Source organism: Micropterus salmoides, unplaced genomic scaffold (assembly GCF_014851395.1).
Source record: "Micropterus salmoides isolate LMB-PRFRI ecotype aquatic unplaced genomic scaffold, ASM1485139v1 Ms_hic_scaffold_9, whole genome shotgun sequence".
NCBI classification, from domain to species: domain Eukaryota; kingdom Metazoa; phylum Chordata; class Actinopteri; order Centrarchiformes; family Centrarchidae; genus Micropterus; species Micropterus salmoides.
The window spans coordinates 1260171-1278664 of record NW_024044681.1 but is presented as its reverse complement, the minus strand read 5'-3'; the positions used below and the strand labels follow the sequence as shown (position 1 = coordinate 1278664).

Sequence of the window (18494 nt, the reverse complement as noted above, 5' to 3'; positions counted from 1 at the left end):
CATTGTGCAGCAAATCGTAGACCCATCCCCACATTACATCACGAAGGACGAACAACCGTTATTGGCTGAATCCTCAGTCATGGCCTCGGGGACACCATTCTTCATTTCTGGTGACACATTGACAAGTGAGTCACAATGCTTTATTTAAAAAAAATGTACAGTTTCTAGCGATTACTTCAGTTACATTTACAAAAACAATGACAAACATCACGATTTCACACAAAGACAGGAGATTTTGTGCAAGAAAACAATTTTCTTCAAGAAACATTTCAAGTCCAGACAGTAATCCTGAGTATATTTAAACAGCAGTCACCGTTCAGCTGCAGGTTCTCTGATGGCCACCAGATGACATCCAATAAAATGCTGCCTGTGGTGAAGTGAGTGAAAACCCCCAATCTTTCTGTAGAAATAACAGGTTCAGCTTTTGGTTTCTAATTTCACTTCTTCAATTGTGAATTGGTTTATTCTTCCATTAAGAAAATGTTAAGGCAGTTACCTTGTATGGCAGATGTTTCAGCCTATCATGCTCAGCTGTGGTGATTGTTGCTTTCTCTTCCCATCTTTGCCCATGTTGCCCATTTTTTTAATAGGCAACATGGAGTTAAAAATTGATTACGAGCATTACGATTTTTCAACACACTCTCCCTCTCAGTTCATCGCACATGGACACATGGTCAAGACCTCTCGGCCAACATCCGGTTAGACTTTCTAAATAAAACTAGCGGTTAATGTTGCCAAACGGCATTCGGTTGGTTAGGTTTAGAAAAACATCATGGTTTGGGTTAAATTAACTGTTACTTACGTCATTTAACTTACATAAGTCAAGTAACATTACTTCCATAATATCAGCAACTTACGGAACTCTACTAAAAACAATCAGTGTTAACTTTTTGTTTTACACGGGAAATGAACACCCGTCCAACCAGTTATTTATATGCTACACCTGCTTTTAGCATTCATATATGACACTACAGGGCTTCCCCCAGTGCTTTGAACTATAATGCTAAGGGGCTGCCCAGTGTGGTTCAAACAAGCAAGGGGTCTTGACCATGCGTCCGTATATGATGACTTGGGAGAGAGAACGGTTTGGTTTCTTTTGTATTTTTTGTTTTTCTTTGGTGTACCTTTGTAGGGTTAGGGTTTGTCTCCAGTGAAAAAGCTGGCGACAAGCAGTAGCTCCCTTCAGAGGCTGGACCTTACTAAGGGTTTCCTGGTTCAAGAAGTCAACTTTCCTCTCAGTCAAGGTTGAGACTTCTCTTGTTGGGTAATGTCGTTACCCACTCAGCGATTGGTTCTGTTTGGGCAGTATTATGTTATGTGTGAGTGGTTCTCATTTGTTTCCCCCAAGCTCTGTGATTGGGAGTTGGGGTTTTTGATCTCGTCGCTGTTACTGGTTCCTTCCTTGTCGTCGTCCTCAGTCCCTGGCATTCCCTGGAACTCGTGGTTGTACTCAAGGTCAGGGAGTTGCAGAGTGTTCGTAGTCGGACCAGGTGATCGTCGGGATTGGAATCGGGCCAGACCTCGTCGCCGCCTTCCCAGAGCCTTGGGGCTCGGCAGGCTGCGGACCGAACCCTTTGACGACTGCCTTGAGAACTGGAGGGAAAACTGGCGCCCCCGTGGTCGGGTCGGTGGGCGATTCTGTAAGTTTTGCGTTGTCCAGCGGAATTCCTTAGGTCCCATCTGGGTGGGGGAAACACAGGCAGAGCTGCTCCTAGAAATACAAAGACCACCGGGGGGATATAAAGGAGAGAAGGGATACGATTACAAATAGTAAATGAATTAAATTGAATTTCTAAAGCTATGACTGCGTGTGGCCCACTATCTCCACAGCATAACGGTTTCAATTTGGACAAAGTTTGGCAAACAAGTAGTGGAAAGTCAGGAGGTGTGACACTTTGAGAAGAAAACCAAAGACTTACCTAGGGGTGTCGGAACCCAGTGCCTCCTCAGTTGGGGAGAGGTCCAGTCCATTTTGAGGTTTTGCCGCTTCACTGTTGCCAAAAGAATCCATTTTGTGACAGACGTCACTGGACAACGGCGGGCTGACAACGAGGCGAGGGAAAACAGCAGAGTGCAGGCTTTCTGGGGATGGAGGGTTGCTGCTGACCTCCCTTAAGGTGGACAGGGTGTCCATGGCAGAGGGCGGCATGACCAAGGACGAGGGTGGACGCACGTCCTCTGGACCTGGATGGACCCTGAATTGATTGGACGACAAAATGGATGGAAGAAGGACCGACTGTTAATACAATTAGACACACACAGTGCTAATCACTGAGCCAGCTCGGTGCCCAATAACATACCTGATGTAATTGCAATCGGCCAATACGGGTACTGTACCTGATGTCTGGGAAAAAGCTTCCTGTTGCGTCACTGCTGTGTCGTTTGAAGATGGGTTGAGGAGGTCGGAAGTCAGGAGGCTCCTGAACGCTCAGCAGCCGGCGGACACGACCCAGAACCTGCAAACACAAAGGAATATGACTGTAGAAGAAATATTCTATAAATATATACACTCTTTCCCTGGAAGGCTGTCTTCTTCCATTCAGGACTGTTCAAACAAACTAGGACCACGTGAAGACCAGGTTTAGAAATCTGCACGTAGAGCCAGCTCGTTATCAATCTGTGATATCTATATCCAGTTTCTCACAAAAGAGAGTACACCCTTCACTTTTCTATAGCCCTAACCCACCCCCCGTTGTTGTAAATATTTGATTATATCTTTTCATGTGACAACACTGAAGAAATGACACTGTGATCCAGTGTAAAGTAGTGAGTGTGCAGCTTGTATAACTGTGTAAATTAGCTGTCCCCTCAAAATAACACATCACACAGTCGTTAATGTCTAAACAGCTGGCAACAAAAGTGAAACTGTCCAAATTGGGCCCAATGTGTCAATATTTGTGTGGCAAAACATCATTTGACAGAGGTAATAAAAAAACGTAGTATTACCGAATCTTGGCGCCAAGTCAAAACAGAGTCCTGTTGCCGTGGACGACTTTCACCAAAGTCAGTATCATCAAACTGCAGGATGTCAGACAGTCTGGGAGACACATTGGACAAACAACTTTTATTTTACTGAAGGAGCTACTCTAAACATACCAACTGCGTTACACTGAAGAGTAACACAACACACTGATTTCCATAATGATGATGGAAGACTGCAAGCTCTGGAGGATAATGGCTTTATTCAACAGTTAACTGCTGACCATTGTGTTGTATTGTTTCTGGTCTCTGTTTTATGTTGGTCTCCACTTCCTTTTAGGCCTGAATCATATTGCATGTACTGGATGTACCTATTGTATGTATTTTAATGGCATTAAGTAATATTTTAAACTCAACACTGACAGGGGTTGCAAATTAGTCACAGCTAGAACCATGTAGGCATCTACTTTGTATACATTTTAAGGCAATGTATCATGCATTGTAAAATAAATAAGTATCCTAAATAAAAAAGTGCCTTAAAAGTATCCTCCAAACACATTAAAGTTAAAACACTCATTGCGGAAAAATGCCATAAAAATTAAAAGAGGGTTTCATAACCCGACAGCTTGCTCTTTGTGTAATATGTGTGTGAGTATTTATGTGTGTGTGTTTACCCCATGTCGGTGGTGGAGCCCAGGAACGAAGGGATGCAGTAGTCTGCAGCAGCGAGCGTGTAGGGCGGCCTCGCCTCGCTGTCGTTCCAGTACATGTCTTTGGTCATATGAGGCAGGTTCATATGCATCTCATCTACAGCCAGCAGAGACACCTGGAGGGACAGGTAAACAGGAAGTGATGACATTTAAATAATTAATAATAAGAATAATAATTAATAATTAAACACTTATTGCTTGGAAACATTAAGGAGCAGTACTGTTCCACTAGCCCCCAAAATTAGTCCTTTCTGTCAAGATAACTGGGTCTCTACTACTGGACCAGACGGTAAAACCTTCACATGTCAGAGGTCTTGAGCTTCTCTCTGAGCGCTCTGATTGGCCGCTGACCTGAAGGTTCCTGTCGATGATCCAGTTAGCTTCAAAGTCGTCGTCATCCTCTCCAAACGGGTTGATCAGCTGCTCTGCTACCTAACAGCAAGGTACAAATCATATGTGGAATTCAGTCACACTGTAAAGACGTGACTTTACACACAAGTTGAGACTGTTCTGAAAACCCTCCTTGTTTTTAAGGACATTTGAGGTGTCATTCGGCTGCATCCTCTTCTTTCTGCCTGTGGTGGTCCACCCCAGATTTCCCCAAAATGTGATCAGAATATCTTCAGAGGATCAGCTATTTTTTATTTAATGACCCCCGCAATTTTCTTCTAGCACTACACCCAGGACAAACTTTAAGAGGTCACATTATGCTTTTTCCTTTTCCTTTCACACTACCTTGCTTGTCAGGACCCGCCCTACTCTGCTTCTGATTGGCTAGTAGTCCTTACCTAGCTACTGCTCAACATCTAACAAAGATCACACAGAAGTGAGATGCTTCACTCGTTAGCTAAAACCTAAAACGGTGCGTTTAACACACAGGCTGAAAAGAGGAGCTGCAGCAATGTGCAGTATGACAAAAAATATTGTGTTTTTTGAAAATGAAACCTGTTCTGGTACAACCCCTAAAATTTATGAACCTGAAAACGACCTCTTTAAATCTTTAGTCCCACTACTTGTGAGGCTTGTTTCTGCCACTCTGGGTCACATCCACAAAGTGAGTTATTAATAACTTTATATGGTGCGTTATTAATATAACAGGACAAAGTTCAAAAAGGAAAACAAGTCACCCACACGTCTGTTTATCTTGTCTCAGTCAGGAGGGTATTTAAATGTCATAAACTGTTCTCTTCTTTTACAGTAAATTTATTGCAAAGCTACGTTTCAGTTAAGCAAACTTCATAATTCTTTTGCACTCCTGAAATAGTCCCCAACCAATGCACTATTTTGTCCTGATTGTTTGATAGAAACCACGGTGAGTTTAGGAAATTACTGAGGTTTTTATAAATGGGCTTGGGTCTGAGCCACAGACAGGAACTCAGACAGCGTTGAGAGACACTAAGATGTTGTTGGTTTTGGTCTTTTTGTGGAATTTGTTGACAATAAGAAAGTTATCTGCACCTTCAGCCAGCCGGAATAGAAGAAGAACTGCAGCAGGGTGAAAACGGGGACGTAGAGGTCAAGGTCGTGGCCATGGTAACCCTGGGCGGGGTCGAGGAACTGACGACCAATCAGACAAGCGAAGAAAAAGGTGTAGACAGCAAGAGTGACGACCTGTAGAGAGCGAGGGAGAGCGAGAGAGAGAGACTACATTATATAGCCCTCTCTCTCTCTCTCTCTCTGTGGGAGATTCAGAGCGCTGATTGGGTTACAGTAATGATGGAAGATGATTGCTGATGTGATTAGATGAGCTACATCCATTTTAAACATGTTATAGTGACAGACATGAGATGGGAAAAGAGAGACAGGCCTGTGTATAAACCAGCGGGATGCCGACCCAGTCGTAGCCGAAAAGGGTCGCACACCAAGTCCTGAACACGTTCATCTCCTGAAGACAGAGACACAGATTCAACAAGGTTTCCAGTCTGGCAGAAATCACCAAACCCACATTTCTGTGACTCCACATGGTGACTGGAAGAACAGTCCCACCCACCCCTTTGGGGAGTAAGCTGAGTGTCACATTACCTACATGTCTGGTTTATGCGGTCACAGACTAATGGGGGTTTAGACTCTCAAGTGGTTTTGCTGGAAGCACAAGTGTGAGTGGCTGCTTAAGTGCCGTTTTCTCTTTCACAGGGTATATCTGTAATCTAATGGGACAGTTTCATGCTTCATGTTGCCGCGAATATCTCACCACTTGGACACTTGAAGCCCACAGCACCTCTAACAAGCCCAGTTATGCCCCTCCAGTCGGCCCAGGTGTCCTAGTGCCCTTTGGATGACGCAAATTATTCTTTTGGTGAGCTCAATTGCCCTTAAAGTCACAGTGAAACAGAAGTTAGAGCGTCTATACCATCAGTAATGTGATGTAGTGACACAGAACATGTGTATACGGGGTTTAGTCAGTGGTGGAGTGAGTATTCAGATCCTTATCAGTAAAAGTATTTAAGTGTATTGACTTATTTAAGTAATAAAGCAGTAAAATGTCCATGTGACTTTTGGACTATTATATATTCTATCATGATTGTTATTTCTAAGACTACGTTCACACTGCAGGCCTTAATGCTCAATTACGATTTATGCTCGGATCCAATTTTTTTGACTGACTGTTCACATTTCTTTTCAAATGTGGCTCAAATTAGACTCCAGTGTGAGCTGAAAATGACCCACGTGTGGAAAAGAATAATATGACGTCGCATGCAGCACGCTGTCGTACGGAAGTAAAAACGGAGGCCACAGAGACCAGTGTCTACGGTTTTATTTTTAAGGTGATTTCAGGTGGAAGAAGGGGAATTTGTGAGCAAATGATAACGCAGACGAGAAGAAAGTTTAATTATGGCTTTTTGACGAGCAGGTTTGCGCGGTCGCCTGGGGTTACAAACCTTTACGAGACTGAGCTATCTAAAGGAGAAAGACTAAAATTAGGGGCTACTTGTTAATGTAAATCTGCTTGGTTTGCCTTTAAATAATCAATATTACCCAATTAATAGTCTATATCAGCAGTTCTTAAAGTGGGGTCTGGGGTCCTTGAGGAGGGGGCTCCCCAGCAAAAAGCGGAATCATTTATTTTCACTATACACTCCATCTGTAAGTAATACAATGCGTATCAGCTATCAGATGGGAAACCCTGGGACAAAATCTTATCTAATGGGTTCGTTCCGTGTTCTTGTGTTAGTTTAGGGGTCCTTGACGAGAAAAAGTTTAAGTGCCACTGGTCTATATATATTCTAAGTTCACTGAGAACTATCACTATTCATGTACAGTATAGTTTTCTACCCATAGTGAGCCACATGGCGTCGTGGGACAAATGAGACACTCTGACACTCCTTTCTTTTACTGTTGGGATCGCAAAGACTGACGAGGTCAAAGTTATAAATCACGCATGCTTAATGAATTGATGTTGCGCGCACCGTGTTGGCTACCCAAGCTCTAGAGTGACGTCAGAGTTGAGCGAATTCTGGTCTGAGCGTCCAGACTGAGGACGTATTTAAAAGAATCCGACCTGTGTCTGATTTGGACCACATCTGAAAGAAATCCAAACTGGAAAAGATCAGATTCCATGTGACTTTACATTGTTTTAAAAACTCAGATCTGACTAATTGCAGTCTGAACGCGGACTACATGTCTATACATTCATATGTTGACACTAAATATAAAATAGTGTAATCCCCGTGCATCACATTGAGAATGTTCTGCAGGTCGATGCTGTCTTGGATGCGTCCTTCCTGTCGAGCCTTAGACGCCAAGTTGGAGAACCAGACGACAGGAATCCAGTACTTCAGATGAGGAGAAGGGATGTTGTCAAACACCTTCCTCTCCTCTGGAGTCATAAAACCTACAGGCGGAGGCGGACAAACTGATTATTCAACACCAGCAATCAGTCTCTTTCACTTGAATGAATCCTTCTGAGTCGTGGATTAGCAGCAGCTTTGTAGTTTATACAAACACATTGTTGATACTATTCGTGCCTGCAGCCATTCAATATTACTTCTGTAATTGTGTCTCAATATAGAGCTGTTTTAATTTCAATTCAAAAGCCAATGCATTTGAATGTTCGATCCCCCATTTCGAAGAGATATCTGGGCCCTGCACCTAAGACGCAGGCCGTCGCCAGAATTTAACCTCCGTAGGCTCATTTACACCACGTCTTTGAAGATATATCATTAACCTGGATGACTGGGAGTTTCCACAGACATTAAATTCATCATATTCTTAACAAAAATATTAAATGTATTGAAATAAATGTATTTTTGAAGCAGTCCAACATCTCATAAAGGCATTTGGGGTGGTTTTATCCAGATTAACATTCATGTGCACAGTGGGGACATGTTGACCCAAAATTGGCTCTAATGAATGTCAAGGGATGATTAAAAACATTAGAAATCATCTTCTTGCGGGAATTAATATCAGCAAAAACTGTTGTGATTTAATTTGAATGTTGTAGCAAACACAAAGATCTCTCAGACTTTACATGCATACAGACATTAATATTATTACAGTCTGTTGTGTCGCAGTCTGGGGGCTCTAACTCCTAACAAAGCATGAAGGATCTCCTGTGGCCCTGAGTCCTGCTGTAATTGGGCGTTAACGAGCCAATCCCTGGGGCCAGATCAGACGGTTACAGGAAGGCAGAGGAACAGCCGGGAAGGAGCTGAACTCCATCAGACTTTTATCATTTCAGTAAAGACACACCGACACAGCACGGACCGTTCAGTTATACACACGAAACATAAATATATGAACACTGTATACTTGGGCTGCACAATGTAACACAAAACTGTTACCTAAACACTCAGACTCTCACCTGCCTCGACCACGTGCTCCATGGTCGGGAAGCGTTTGCAGACAGCGGTGCTGACGGAGCGGAAGATGAGGAGCGACGTCAGGTTGACGTAACGTACTAGCGTCCGGCGCAGCAGGCGGCCATATTCATCTTTACCCTGAACACAGCTGGAGGAGGCAGAGGAAACAATTGGTGTACGGTACACGCACACCTCCCTGAACTTCCTACCAACTCTCGATGCTTTACATTCCCGAGCACCGTGAACTAACCGCCATCTGTCTGTGTTTTAACGTCCATAGAAATGGAGTTATTATCTGAATTTAAAAGGTTGGTTAGGAGCCTCTCTGAAAAACGGGATGGCAGTGGTGGAAGAAGTACTCAGATCCTTTACTTAAGTATAAATAACAGTACCACAGTGTGAAAATACTCTGATACGAGTCCTACTTAATGTACTGTACGGGGAAATTTCTTAGCTGTCTTAATTTACAGGTTTACAGGTGAGGTGAAGCTTATGTTCAGGTCACGCTCAGGGTCATTCCTGACTTTCCAGCCTTATGCTGCATTCTGGACAACTAGAAAAAGTACAACTGATCGCCACTCAAAGTCAGAGTTCATACTTATATAACATACAACTACCCCAACTTCATGAAGGGGCAACTGTCTGACACAACAATGGCAACACCAAGGAAGCACATTAAGTATATTTGTCTGTATTTAATTAAAATAATACATACTATCACATAGTAAAACCTGTTTTGGTAGGTAAATTGATGTCAACATATGTCAACAGTGTTATTAGGTAGCTGGTTAAAGTAATCAGTATCTGAAAGTCATCTTCTCTGCACAAAAGTTCTTCAGGAAAACTTTTTAACCTTAGCAAATATAATACATCTACTGACTTTTGCAGATCACCTACCGGTGTAGCTAGACGGGAACACAGTTAAAGGAGACCTATTATGCTGCTTTTCCAGCACTATATTGTAGTTCTGTGACTCCTGTATGGCAGCTTTGCATGATTCAAAGTTAAAAAAAAACATTTCCTGTCTTATACTGTCTCTTCATAAAGGCCTTTAATTCAGCCTCTGTCTGAAACAAGCTGTAGATCAGGGGTCAAATTTTTTCTCCTTTCTTAATCAAATGGATTAGAAGGACACTTTTGCACATGCTCACAATAAAAAATGTGCTGCAGTTTGTGTGCGTCCCGGCGTTTGATCCGCCTTTGTGAACCGATGGTCGCTTATTTTCATTTCCCTGAGGAAATTCAGGGGAGTCCAATCACACGTTTACTGACAGCTTTTTTAGAGGTGTGTCAAACAAGCCAGAGACTCTTAGAACTTTTCAAAGTAAAAGCTCTCAATAAACTCGACATAAAGCATTGCTGCAAAAAAAAATTTCTCCTGCTTTTATTTTGGAGGCACAATCACTTAAGAGGAAGTGATTATGTGAGTAACTGTAGCTGTCATGTCTGAGATCTATTTCAGCACCAACCGCTATCAATTTATTTATTTTTTATTTTCCTGCTATCAAAGCAATCTGATATTATTGCGGCCGCCTATTGCCGACCACTGCTATAGATGCTCCTGTCTCTTTAAAGGTCCCAACAACCAAAGTCTGAGTCACTGTGTACTAGTACCTGGAGATGAGGAACATCAGTCGGTCCGGCCAGGGCAGGTTAACAAACTGATTCCACCATCGATTCACCACCAGCGTCACATAAAAACCTAAAACACAAACTCTCACCGATAAACATTGTGAACAGTTATTTTCTCTAAATTCAATTCAGTTCAAATAAATAAAACTTAAGTAGCAGCTTCAGGTTGACATTTCATGTCTTCAGTGTGTGTTTAAGGTATTCAACACTTTGAATGCTGCTACTGCTTCCACTACTACTACTACTACTACTAATACTACTACTACTACTGCTACTACTAATACTACTACTACTACTACTACTGCTGCTGCTGCTGCTGCTGCTGCTGCTGCTGCTGCTGCTGCTGATGATGATGATATTACAAAAACCAGTACTACTTTTAAAACAAAAACACAATCAACAACAACAGCTACTGGTACAACAAATAATACAATTACTGCTGCTACTATTAGTACTACTACTACTGCTGATAATACTACAAAAACTAATACTAGAATACTTCCAAAACAAAAACGAAACTAATAAAGTTACTGGTACAACAAATAGTATTATTACTGCTGCTACTATTAGTACTACTACTGCTGCTGATAATACTACAAAAACTAATACTAGAATACTTCTAAAACAAAAACTTAACAATTACAGCTGCTGGTACAACAAATAGTACTGTCACTGCTCCTACTATTAGTATTACTACTACTGCTGCTGTTGATAATACTACAAAAATAAAACAATAACAGCTGCTGGTTCTACAAATAGTACTATCACTGCTGCTACTATTAATACTGTTAGTACGGTAGTTAACAGTACTAATAGTAGCAGCTAATACTACAAAAACAACATGTACAAATAAATGTTCATACCAGCAATAGCAATACTAGTTGTAACAGTCTGTGTAGTAACTGTTGTGGTAGTGTTTGGGGTGTAGCATGTTTAGAGCATGTTTGCCTTCAGTGTGTTGAGTGCATGTTCAGTCTCTTACTAGCAAGTGTTCACTGTGTGTAACCAAGTTAATTAGCTCATTATGGATGAGCTAATTAATTAATAACAGTTCTGTTTTTGGTCAACTTGTATAACTGGATGTGGGAAACACGTGGTTGTTTGGAGGCTTCACACTGAGTGAACACGCAGCACTTTATAGACGCCGTGTTCTCTCACTGAGTGTGAATCAGGACAGAGACACTCATCCTGCTTTTAGTCTTTCTCCGCTCTTTAATGATCTGTTTCCATTAGCAGCCGGCTAATGAGGCAACCAAACACTCTGTCTGCTTGTCTGTCGTGCTCTGTCCTCAGGCAGGAAGCAAAATTAAAGCTAAATTTTAGTTTAGATAGAAAGCTTCTGTTTGAAAATATTAATACAGTAGTTAATTGTTAGTCTTCAACAGCGGTGGAAGAAGTTATCGATCTTCAACTCCACACCTTCGAATCTAATTACGCCTCGTATTCATACTGCACTTTTCACAGTACATGTTATTTTCACTATTTTCTGCACACACTGAAGCCCTCCACAACTATATTACTGTACATTAACCAACTGTATATAAAACCTAATGCGTGCACGTTTTTATAGATTGCTGTTCATACCGTTTAAACATCCTGACATTTGCACTCTTACATGCTAACTGCATTTCATTGGCTCTGCACCAATCTAAACTCAAGTAGAAATAAAATACCTGCATTCAAAATCCTGCCATATGTGAGCCCAATACCTAAAACTTATACAACTGCAACAGACATCACTGGTTTCTAATTAGCTGTCGGGTGTACTTTAATATATAGGACGACATCTCAAACTAAATATAGTTTAATCTTAAACTGTTCTGTTTCAGAATCATATTAGTTTTTTTAAACCCTATTTTCACAGAATTTGAGGTGAAAATAACTAGTAGGTACTAGTGTTGACCACTAATAGTCGAAGCTTCTCAGTGAAACAAGGATCGCGCCATTTTGGCGTTATGGGGGTGCTCAACGTCTGATTTTACATAGAACTACCAGTTTTCTCCCAATAAGTTAATATACAGCTGTTACAATATACATTTCAACATTTAAAGAAGTGCGTGAATGAATCCAAAATTGTAACCCTAACGCGAAGGAACGCTTGCTGAAGAGACTGAGCTCCAGCTTCACCAGTGTTGTGCCGAGTTGTCCGCACCTCGCGGGACTTTCGGATAATTTATCACCGTTGATGAACCCCACAAAGAATATTTTATATTTGGTTTTTAAATAGCCGGCTACTTGAAATAGACCCGCGAGGAACCACGACGTGCGTGCAGCTGTCAGACAAGTCGCTAACATGGCGACTTGTCAATCAGGATAGAGGCCACTGAAAAGCTTATTAGGAGCTATTTATATTTCTGGTAAGTATATTTTATTTTATGCTTAATGCCAAAATCAGCATCCCTGAAAGAAGCATTTACTACACGAATTCAAGACCTTGTTTACCTACCAGTGATTTCAACACCAACATGTGTGAAAACAGGGCCCAGGTTTAAAAATAACGAAGTTACCTTTTAAGGTAAAGTATATTAAGGTTCAGTTAAGCATAACAACAGTACTGATGATTCACATTATGTTAATAGTTAACTAACCCAACCATGAATTAACTCACTGTAAACACACGATAAACAAGAGCAAGCTAAAATATTTAGAGACCAAGAAGCATTAACGACTCGCCAGCATAAAGTGCGTCTACTGGTAGCCTGTATGTGCGGCTTGCAGGTTTAGCGGCAAAGGATCACATATCGTTCAGCAAATTAGATTATTGCTGTGATTTCATTTACATTTTAAGTTCATTATGTATTTTTGGAAGACAGAGCGGGTTTTTCTATATGTATATTCATCTAAATTTTTTATCCTTCATGTTTCCTTTTTCTAATAATTTTTGTCAACTCAAATAAACCTTTGAGTCCTTGATTTTTTTTTTATCGTGGCACATCATGGCAACTACGGTTTGGTTTGGGAAAGATTTGGTTCTGGCAACGTAAACCATTGTGAGGGATATGGTTATGGTTAGATAGTAAACAGTGAGACGTACCCAGAACGAAGGTGACGGGGATCTGCTCCGCGTATTTATCACAGTACATGGAAAGTTTCTCGAACAATCTCTTCTGTTCTTCAGAGAGGACGAGCCTGCAGCACAGAGGACACAGAACAATGACTGACGACGAAGCTACAAGAAAACGTTCACTGTAGTGAAGTGATTATTTCCAGAAATTCAAAGTTTAAGTTTAAGCTCTGAATCGTTAGTTATTCTTGTTCTGATATGACTCCAAGTGGTGGTTTTTTTAGTATTTAAAGAAATGTTCTTGAGAAAATATTTGAACATATTGATGTTGGGAAGACGCTGTTATAAATATCAAAGGTAATAAATATGTCAGTCTGAATTTTGAAGAAAAGTGTATAATATTTCTATTTGCTGACGTGATGCCGCTCAGTGTGAACATCACACACCTTCTCTGAAGACCTGAAACACAGAATATATATGATATTAAGATGATTTTAACAACCTTAAACAGCCTTAAAGCTACGCAGGGAAACATGTCAAAGGGTAAAGAAAGACTCTGTAAGATGTTGGGGACTATTTCCAGCAGCGGATGAATCCCAAAGACTGTTTATAAAGATGTACGAAGCGTCTCCAGTTCCTCACACTGTACGCAAACGTATCCCTACGTGAACATGTGTGTGTGACCTGTACACGACGCTGAGGACGGTGTAGAGGACAACGAACAGGATGAACTCTCGGTACAGCAGCTTGTAGATGCTTCCCCTCCAACGCAGCAGCAGCCGGTGGAAACTGAAGAAGGTGGCGTTCGCTACTTTACTGGAATATGTGACGGTCATCCTGAGGCAACCTGACAGGGAGACAGACAGGGAGACAGACAGAAAGACAGGGAGGGAGACAGAAAGACAGACAGGGAAACAGACAGGGAGACAGACAGGGAGGCAGACAGGGAGACAGACAGGGAGACAAACAGGGAGACAGATATGGAGACAGTCAGGGAGACAGACAGGGAGACAGGCAGAAAGACAGACAGGGAGACAGACAGAAAGACAGGGAGGGAGGGAGACAGAAAGACAGACAGGGAGACAGACAGAGAGGCAGGGAGGGAGGGAGACAGAAAGACAGACAGGGAGACAGACAGAGAGGCAGGCAGGGAGACAGACAGAAAGACAGACAGGGAGACAGACAGAGAGACAGGGAGACAGACAGGGAGGGAGACAGAAAGACAGACAGGGAGGGAGACAGAAAGACAGACAGGGAGACAGGCAGGGAGACAGACAGGGAGACAAACAGGGAGACAGATATGGAGACAGTCAGGGAGACAGACAGGGAGACAGGCAGAAAGACAGACAGGGAGACAGACAGAGAGACAGACAGGGAGACAGACAGAAAGACAGACAGGGAGACAGACAGAAAGACAGATATGGAGACAGTCAGGGAGACAGACAGGGAGACAGGCAGGGAGGCAGACAGGGAGACAGGCAGAAAGACAAACAGGGAGACAGACAGAGAGACAGGCAGAGAGACAGACAGAGAGACAGGCAGGGAGACAGGCAGAAAGACAGACAGGGAGACAGACAGGGAGACAGATATGGAGACAGTCAGGGAGACAGGCAGAGAGACAGACAGAGAGACAGGCAGGGAGACAGGCAGAAAGACAGACAGGGAGACAGACAGGGAGACAGATATGGAGACAGTCAGGGAGACAGGCAGAAAGACAGACAGGGAGACAGACAGGGAGGCAGACAGGGAGACAGGCAGAAAGACAAACAGGGAGACAGACAGAGAGACAGGCAGAGAGACAGACAGAGAGACAGGCAGGGAGACAGATATGGAGACAGGCAGGGAGACAGACAGGGAGACAGACAGGGAGACAGGCAGGGAGGCAGACAGGGAGGCAAACAGGGAGACAGACAGAAAGACAGACAGAGAGGCAGACAGAAAGACAGATAGACAGACAGAGAGACAAACAGAGAGACAGACAGATAGACAGACAGAATGACGGACAGGGAGACAGACAGAGAGACAGACGGACAGAGAGACAGACAGAGAGACAGACGTACAGAGAGACAGACAGAAAGCCAGACAGACAGAGAGACAGGGAGAAAGACAAGGAGGCAAATAGAGAGACAGACAGACAGGGAGCCAGAAGGAGAGACAGACAGGGACACAGACACAGAGACAAACAGGGAGGCAGACATGGAGACAGAGACAGACAGAATGACAGAAAGAGAGACAGACGGACAGAGAGACAGACGGACAGAGAGACAGACAGAAAGACAGACGTACAGAGAGACAGACAGAAAGCCAGACAGGGAGACAGGCAGGGAGAAAGACAAGGAGGCAAATAGAGAGACAGACAGACAGGGAGACAGACACAGAGACAGACAGGGAGGCAGACATGGAGACAGAGACAGACAGAATGACAGAAAGAGAGACAGACGGACAGAGAGACAGACAGAAAGACAAACAGGGAGACAAACAGAGAGACAGACAGAATGACAGACAGAGAGACAGACAGAAAGGGAGACAGGGAGACAGGCAGGGAGACAAACAGAGAGAGAGACAGAATGACAGGCAGAGAGACAGACAGGGAGACAAATGGACAGAGAGACAGACAGAAAGACAAACAGGGAGACAAACATAGAGACAGACAGAATGACAGACAGAGAGACAGACAGAGAGACAGACGGACAGAGAGACAGACAGAAAGACAGACAGGGAGACAGGCAGTGAGACAAACAGAGAGACAGGTGGACAGAGAGATGGACAGAAAAACAGACAGAAAGACAGACAGGGAGACAAACGGACAGAGAGACAGACAGAAAGACAAACAGGGAGACAGGCAGGGAGACAAACAGAGAGACAGACAGAATGACAGACAGAGAGACAGACAGAAAGGGAGACAGGGAGACAGGCAGGGAGACAAACAGAGAGAGAGACAGAATGACAGACAGAGAGACAGACAGAAAGGGAGACAGGGAGACAGGCAGGGAGACAAACAGAGAGAGAGACAGAATGACAGACAGAGAGACAGACAGGGAGACAAACGGACAGAGAGACAGACAGAAAGACAGACAGGGAGACAGGCAGGGAGACAAATGGACAGAGAGACAGACAGAAAGACAAACAGGGAGACAAACATAGAGACAGACAGAATGACAGACAGAGAGACAGACAGAGAGACAGACGGACAGAGAGACAGACAGAAAGACAGACAGGGAGACAGGCAGTGAGACAAACAGAGAGACAGGTGGACAGAGAGATGGACAGAAAAACAGACAGAAAGACAGACAGGGAGACACACAAGGAGGCAAACAGGGAGACAGGCAGGGAGACAGACAGTAAGACAGACAGAGAGACAGACAGGGAGACAGGCAGAGAGACAGGCAGAGAGATAGACAAGGAGGCAAATAGAGAGACAGACAGGGAGACAGAAGGAGAGACAGGCAGGGAGACAGACAGTAAGACAGATAGAGACACAGGCAGGGAGATAGACAAGGAGGCAAATAGAGAGACAGACAGGGAGACAGGCAGGGAGACAAACAGAGAGACAGACAGAGAGACAGACAGGGAGACAAACGGACAGAGAGACAGACAGAAAGACAAACAGGGAGACAGGCAGGGAGACAAACAGAGAGACAGACAGAATGACAGACAGAGAGACAGACAGAAAGGGAGACAGGGAGACAGGCAGGGAGACAAACAGAGAGAGAGACAGAATGACAGACAGAGAGACAGACAGAAAGGGAGACAGGGAGACAGGCAGGGAGACAAACAGAGAGAGAGACAGAATGACAGACAGAGAGACAGACAGGGAGACAAACGGACAGAGAGACAGACAGAAAGACAAACAGGGAGACAGGCAGGGAGACAAACAGAGAGACAGACAGAATGACAGACAGAGAGACAGACAGGGAGACAGACGGACAGAGAGACAGACAGAAAGACAGACAGGGAGACAGGCAGTGAGACAAACAGAGAGACAGGTGGACAGAGAGATGGACAGAAAAACAGACAGAAAGACAGACAGGGAGACACACAAGGAGGCAAACAGGGAGACAGGCAGGGAGACAGACAGTAAGACAGATAGAGAGACAGACAGAGAGACAGGCAGGGAGACAGACAGTAAGACAGACAGAGAGACAGACAGGGAGACAGGCAGAGAGACAGGCAGAGAGACAGGCAGGGAGACAGGCAGAGAGATAGACAAGGAGGCAAATAGAGAGACAGACAGGGAGACAGAAAGAGAGACAGGCAGGGAGACAGACAGTAAGACAGATAGAGACACAGGCAGGGAGACAGGCAGGGAGATAGACAAGGAGGCAAATAGAGAGACAGACAAGGAGACCGAAGGAGAGACAGACAGGGACACCGACAGGGAGACAGGCAGGGAAACAGACAGAGAGACAGGCAGGAAGACAGACAGACAGGGACAAAGACAGGGAGACAGACAGAGAGACAGGCAGGGAGACAGACAGGGAGACAGGTGGACAGAGAGATGGCAGGGAGACAAACAGAGAGACAGACAGAATGACAGACAGAGAGACAGACAGGGAGACAGACGGACAGAGAGACAGACAGAAAGACAGACAGGGAGACAGGCAGGGAGACAAACAGAGAGACAGGTGGACAGAAAAACAGACAGAAAGACAGACAGGGAGACACACAGGGAGGCAAACAGGGAGACAGGCAGGGAGACAGGCAGGGAGACAGACAGAGAGACAGGCAGGAAGACAGACAGACAGGGACACAGACAGGGAGACAGACAGAGAGACAGGCAGGGAGACAGGCAGGGACACAGACATGCAGATAGACAGGGAGACAGACAGAAAGAGAGGCAATCAGACAGAAAGTCTCTCGTTACTCGGCTTTTCCGGTTGCAGCCTGGATAATTAACACTTCTGTAACATCATGACTGATGTTTTGAACCTAAATTATTTTTGTAAATTATAATAACACATTTAATAATTATAATTATTAGTATTTTACTCACAGAAAACCTCACAGACGTCTGTGTTTTTCCTCAGCGGAGCTCTCCATCAGGCTTCTTCTTTCCTGATATGTTTTTCCAAATGCCAACCAACAACTGCCCCCCCCCCCACTCTCTCTCTGATGCTCTCCCCCCCCCCCCCCTCTCTCTCTCTCTCTCTGATGCTCTCTCTCTCTCTGATGCTCTCTCTCTCTCTCTCTCCATGATGCTGTCCAGTTGCCCAGTAATGCCAGGCAGCAGACGACACACAAATACAGCTTCAGAGTTGTATTGATGAGCCGGCGAGCTAAATGTAGTCATGCTTTAGCCTCGTGTGAGTGTGTGTGAATAAATAACAGTGGAGGTAAACAAGTATAAACAGAAGCGGTGTCACACCACTAAGTGTCAGTAATAACCGACCAATCACAGACGCAGAGACGTAGCTTTTAAATCTGCTGCCT

General features: G+C 43.9%; 1 protein-coding gene across 1 annotated transcript; it reads right to left on the bottom strand.

The window, feature by feature from the left end:
* Positions 1 to 39: 39 nt before the first annotated feature.
* LOC119895272 (bestrophin-3-like) lies at positions 40 to 18133 on the bottom strand. Its single transcript, XM_038708257.1, has 14 exons — positions 18058 to 18133; positions 13749 to 13911; positions 13095 to 13189; positions 10043 to 10130; positions 8431 to 8576; positions 7307 to 7461; positions 5437 to 5514; positions 5088 to 5240; positions 3981 to 4061; positions 3594 to 3745; positions 2947 to 3037; positions 2338 to 2456; positions 1920 to 2195; positions 40 to 1711 (listed from the first exon to the last, which is right to left on the bottom strand). The coding sequence occupies exons 2-14, from the start codon at positions 13898 to 13900 to the stop codon at positions 1309 to 1311; spliced, it is 1989 nt and encodes a 662-aa protein (XP_038564185.1). The 5' UTR covers positions 13901 to 13911; positions 18058 to 18133; the 3' UTR covers positions 40 to 1308.
* Between the last annotated feature and the right edge of the window lie 361 nt (positions 18134 to 18494).

Coding starts and splice junctions, on each gene's coding strand:
- LOC119895272 (XM_038708257.1), bottom strand. CDS start 13,900: ATGACCGTCACATATTCCAGTAAAGTAGCGAACGCCACCTTCTTCAGT. Junction 2,196..2,337: donor AGCTTTTTCCCAGACATCAG/GTACAGTACCCG, acceptor CAATCAATTCAG/GGTCCATCCAGGTCCAGAGG. Junction 1,712..1,919: donor CTGGGTTCCGACACCCCTAG/GTAAGTCTTTGG, acceptor TTGTATTTCTAG/GAGCAGCTCTGCCTGTGTTT.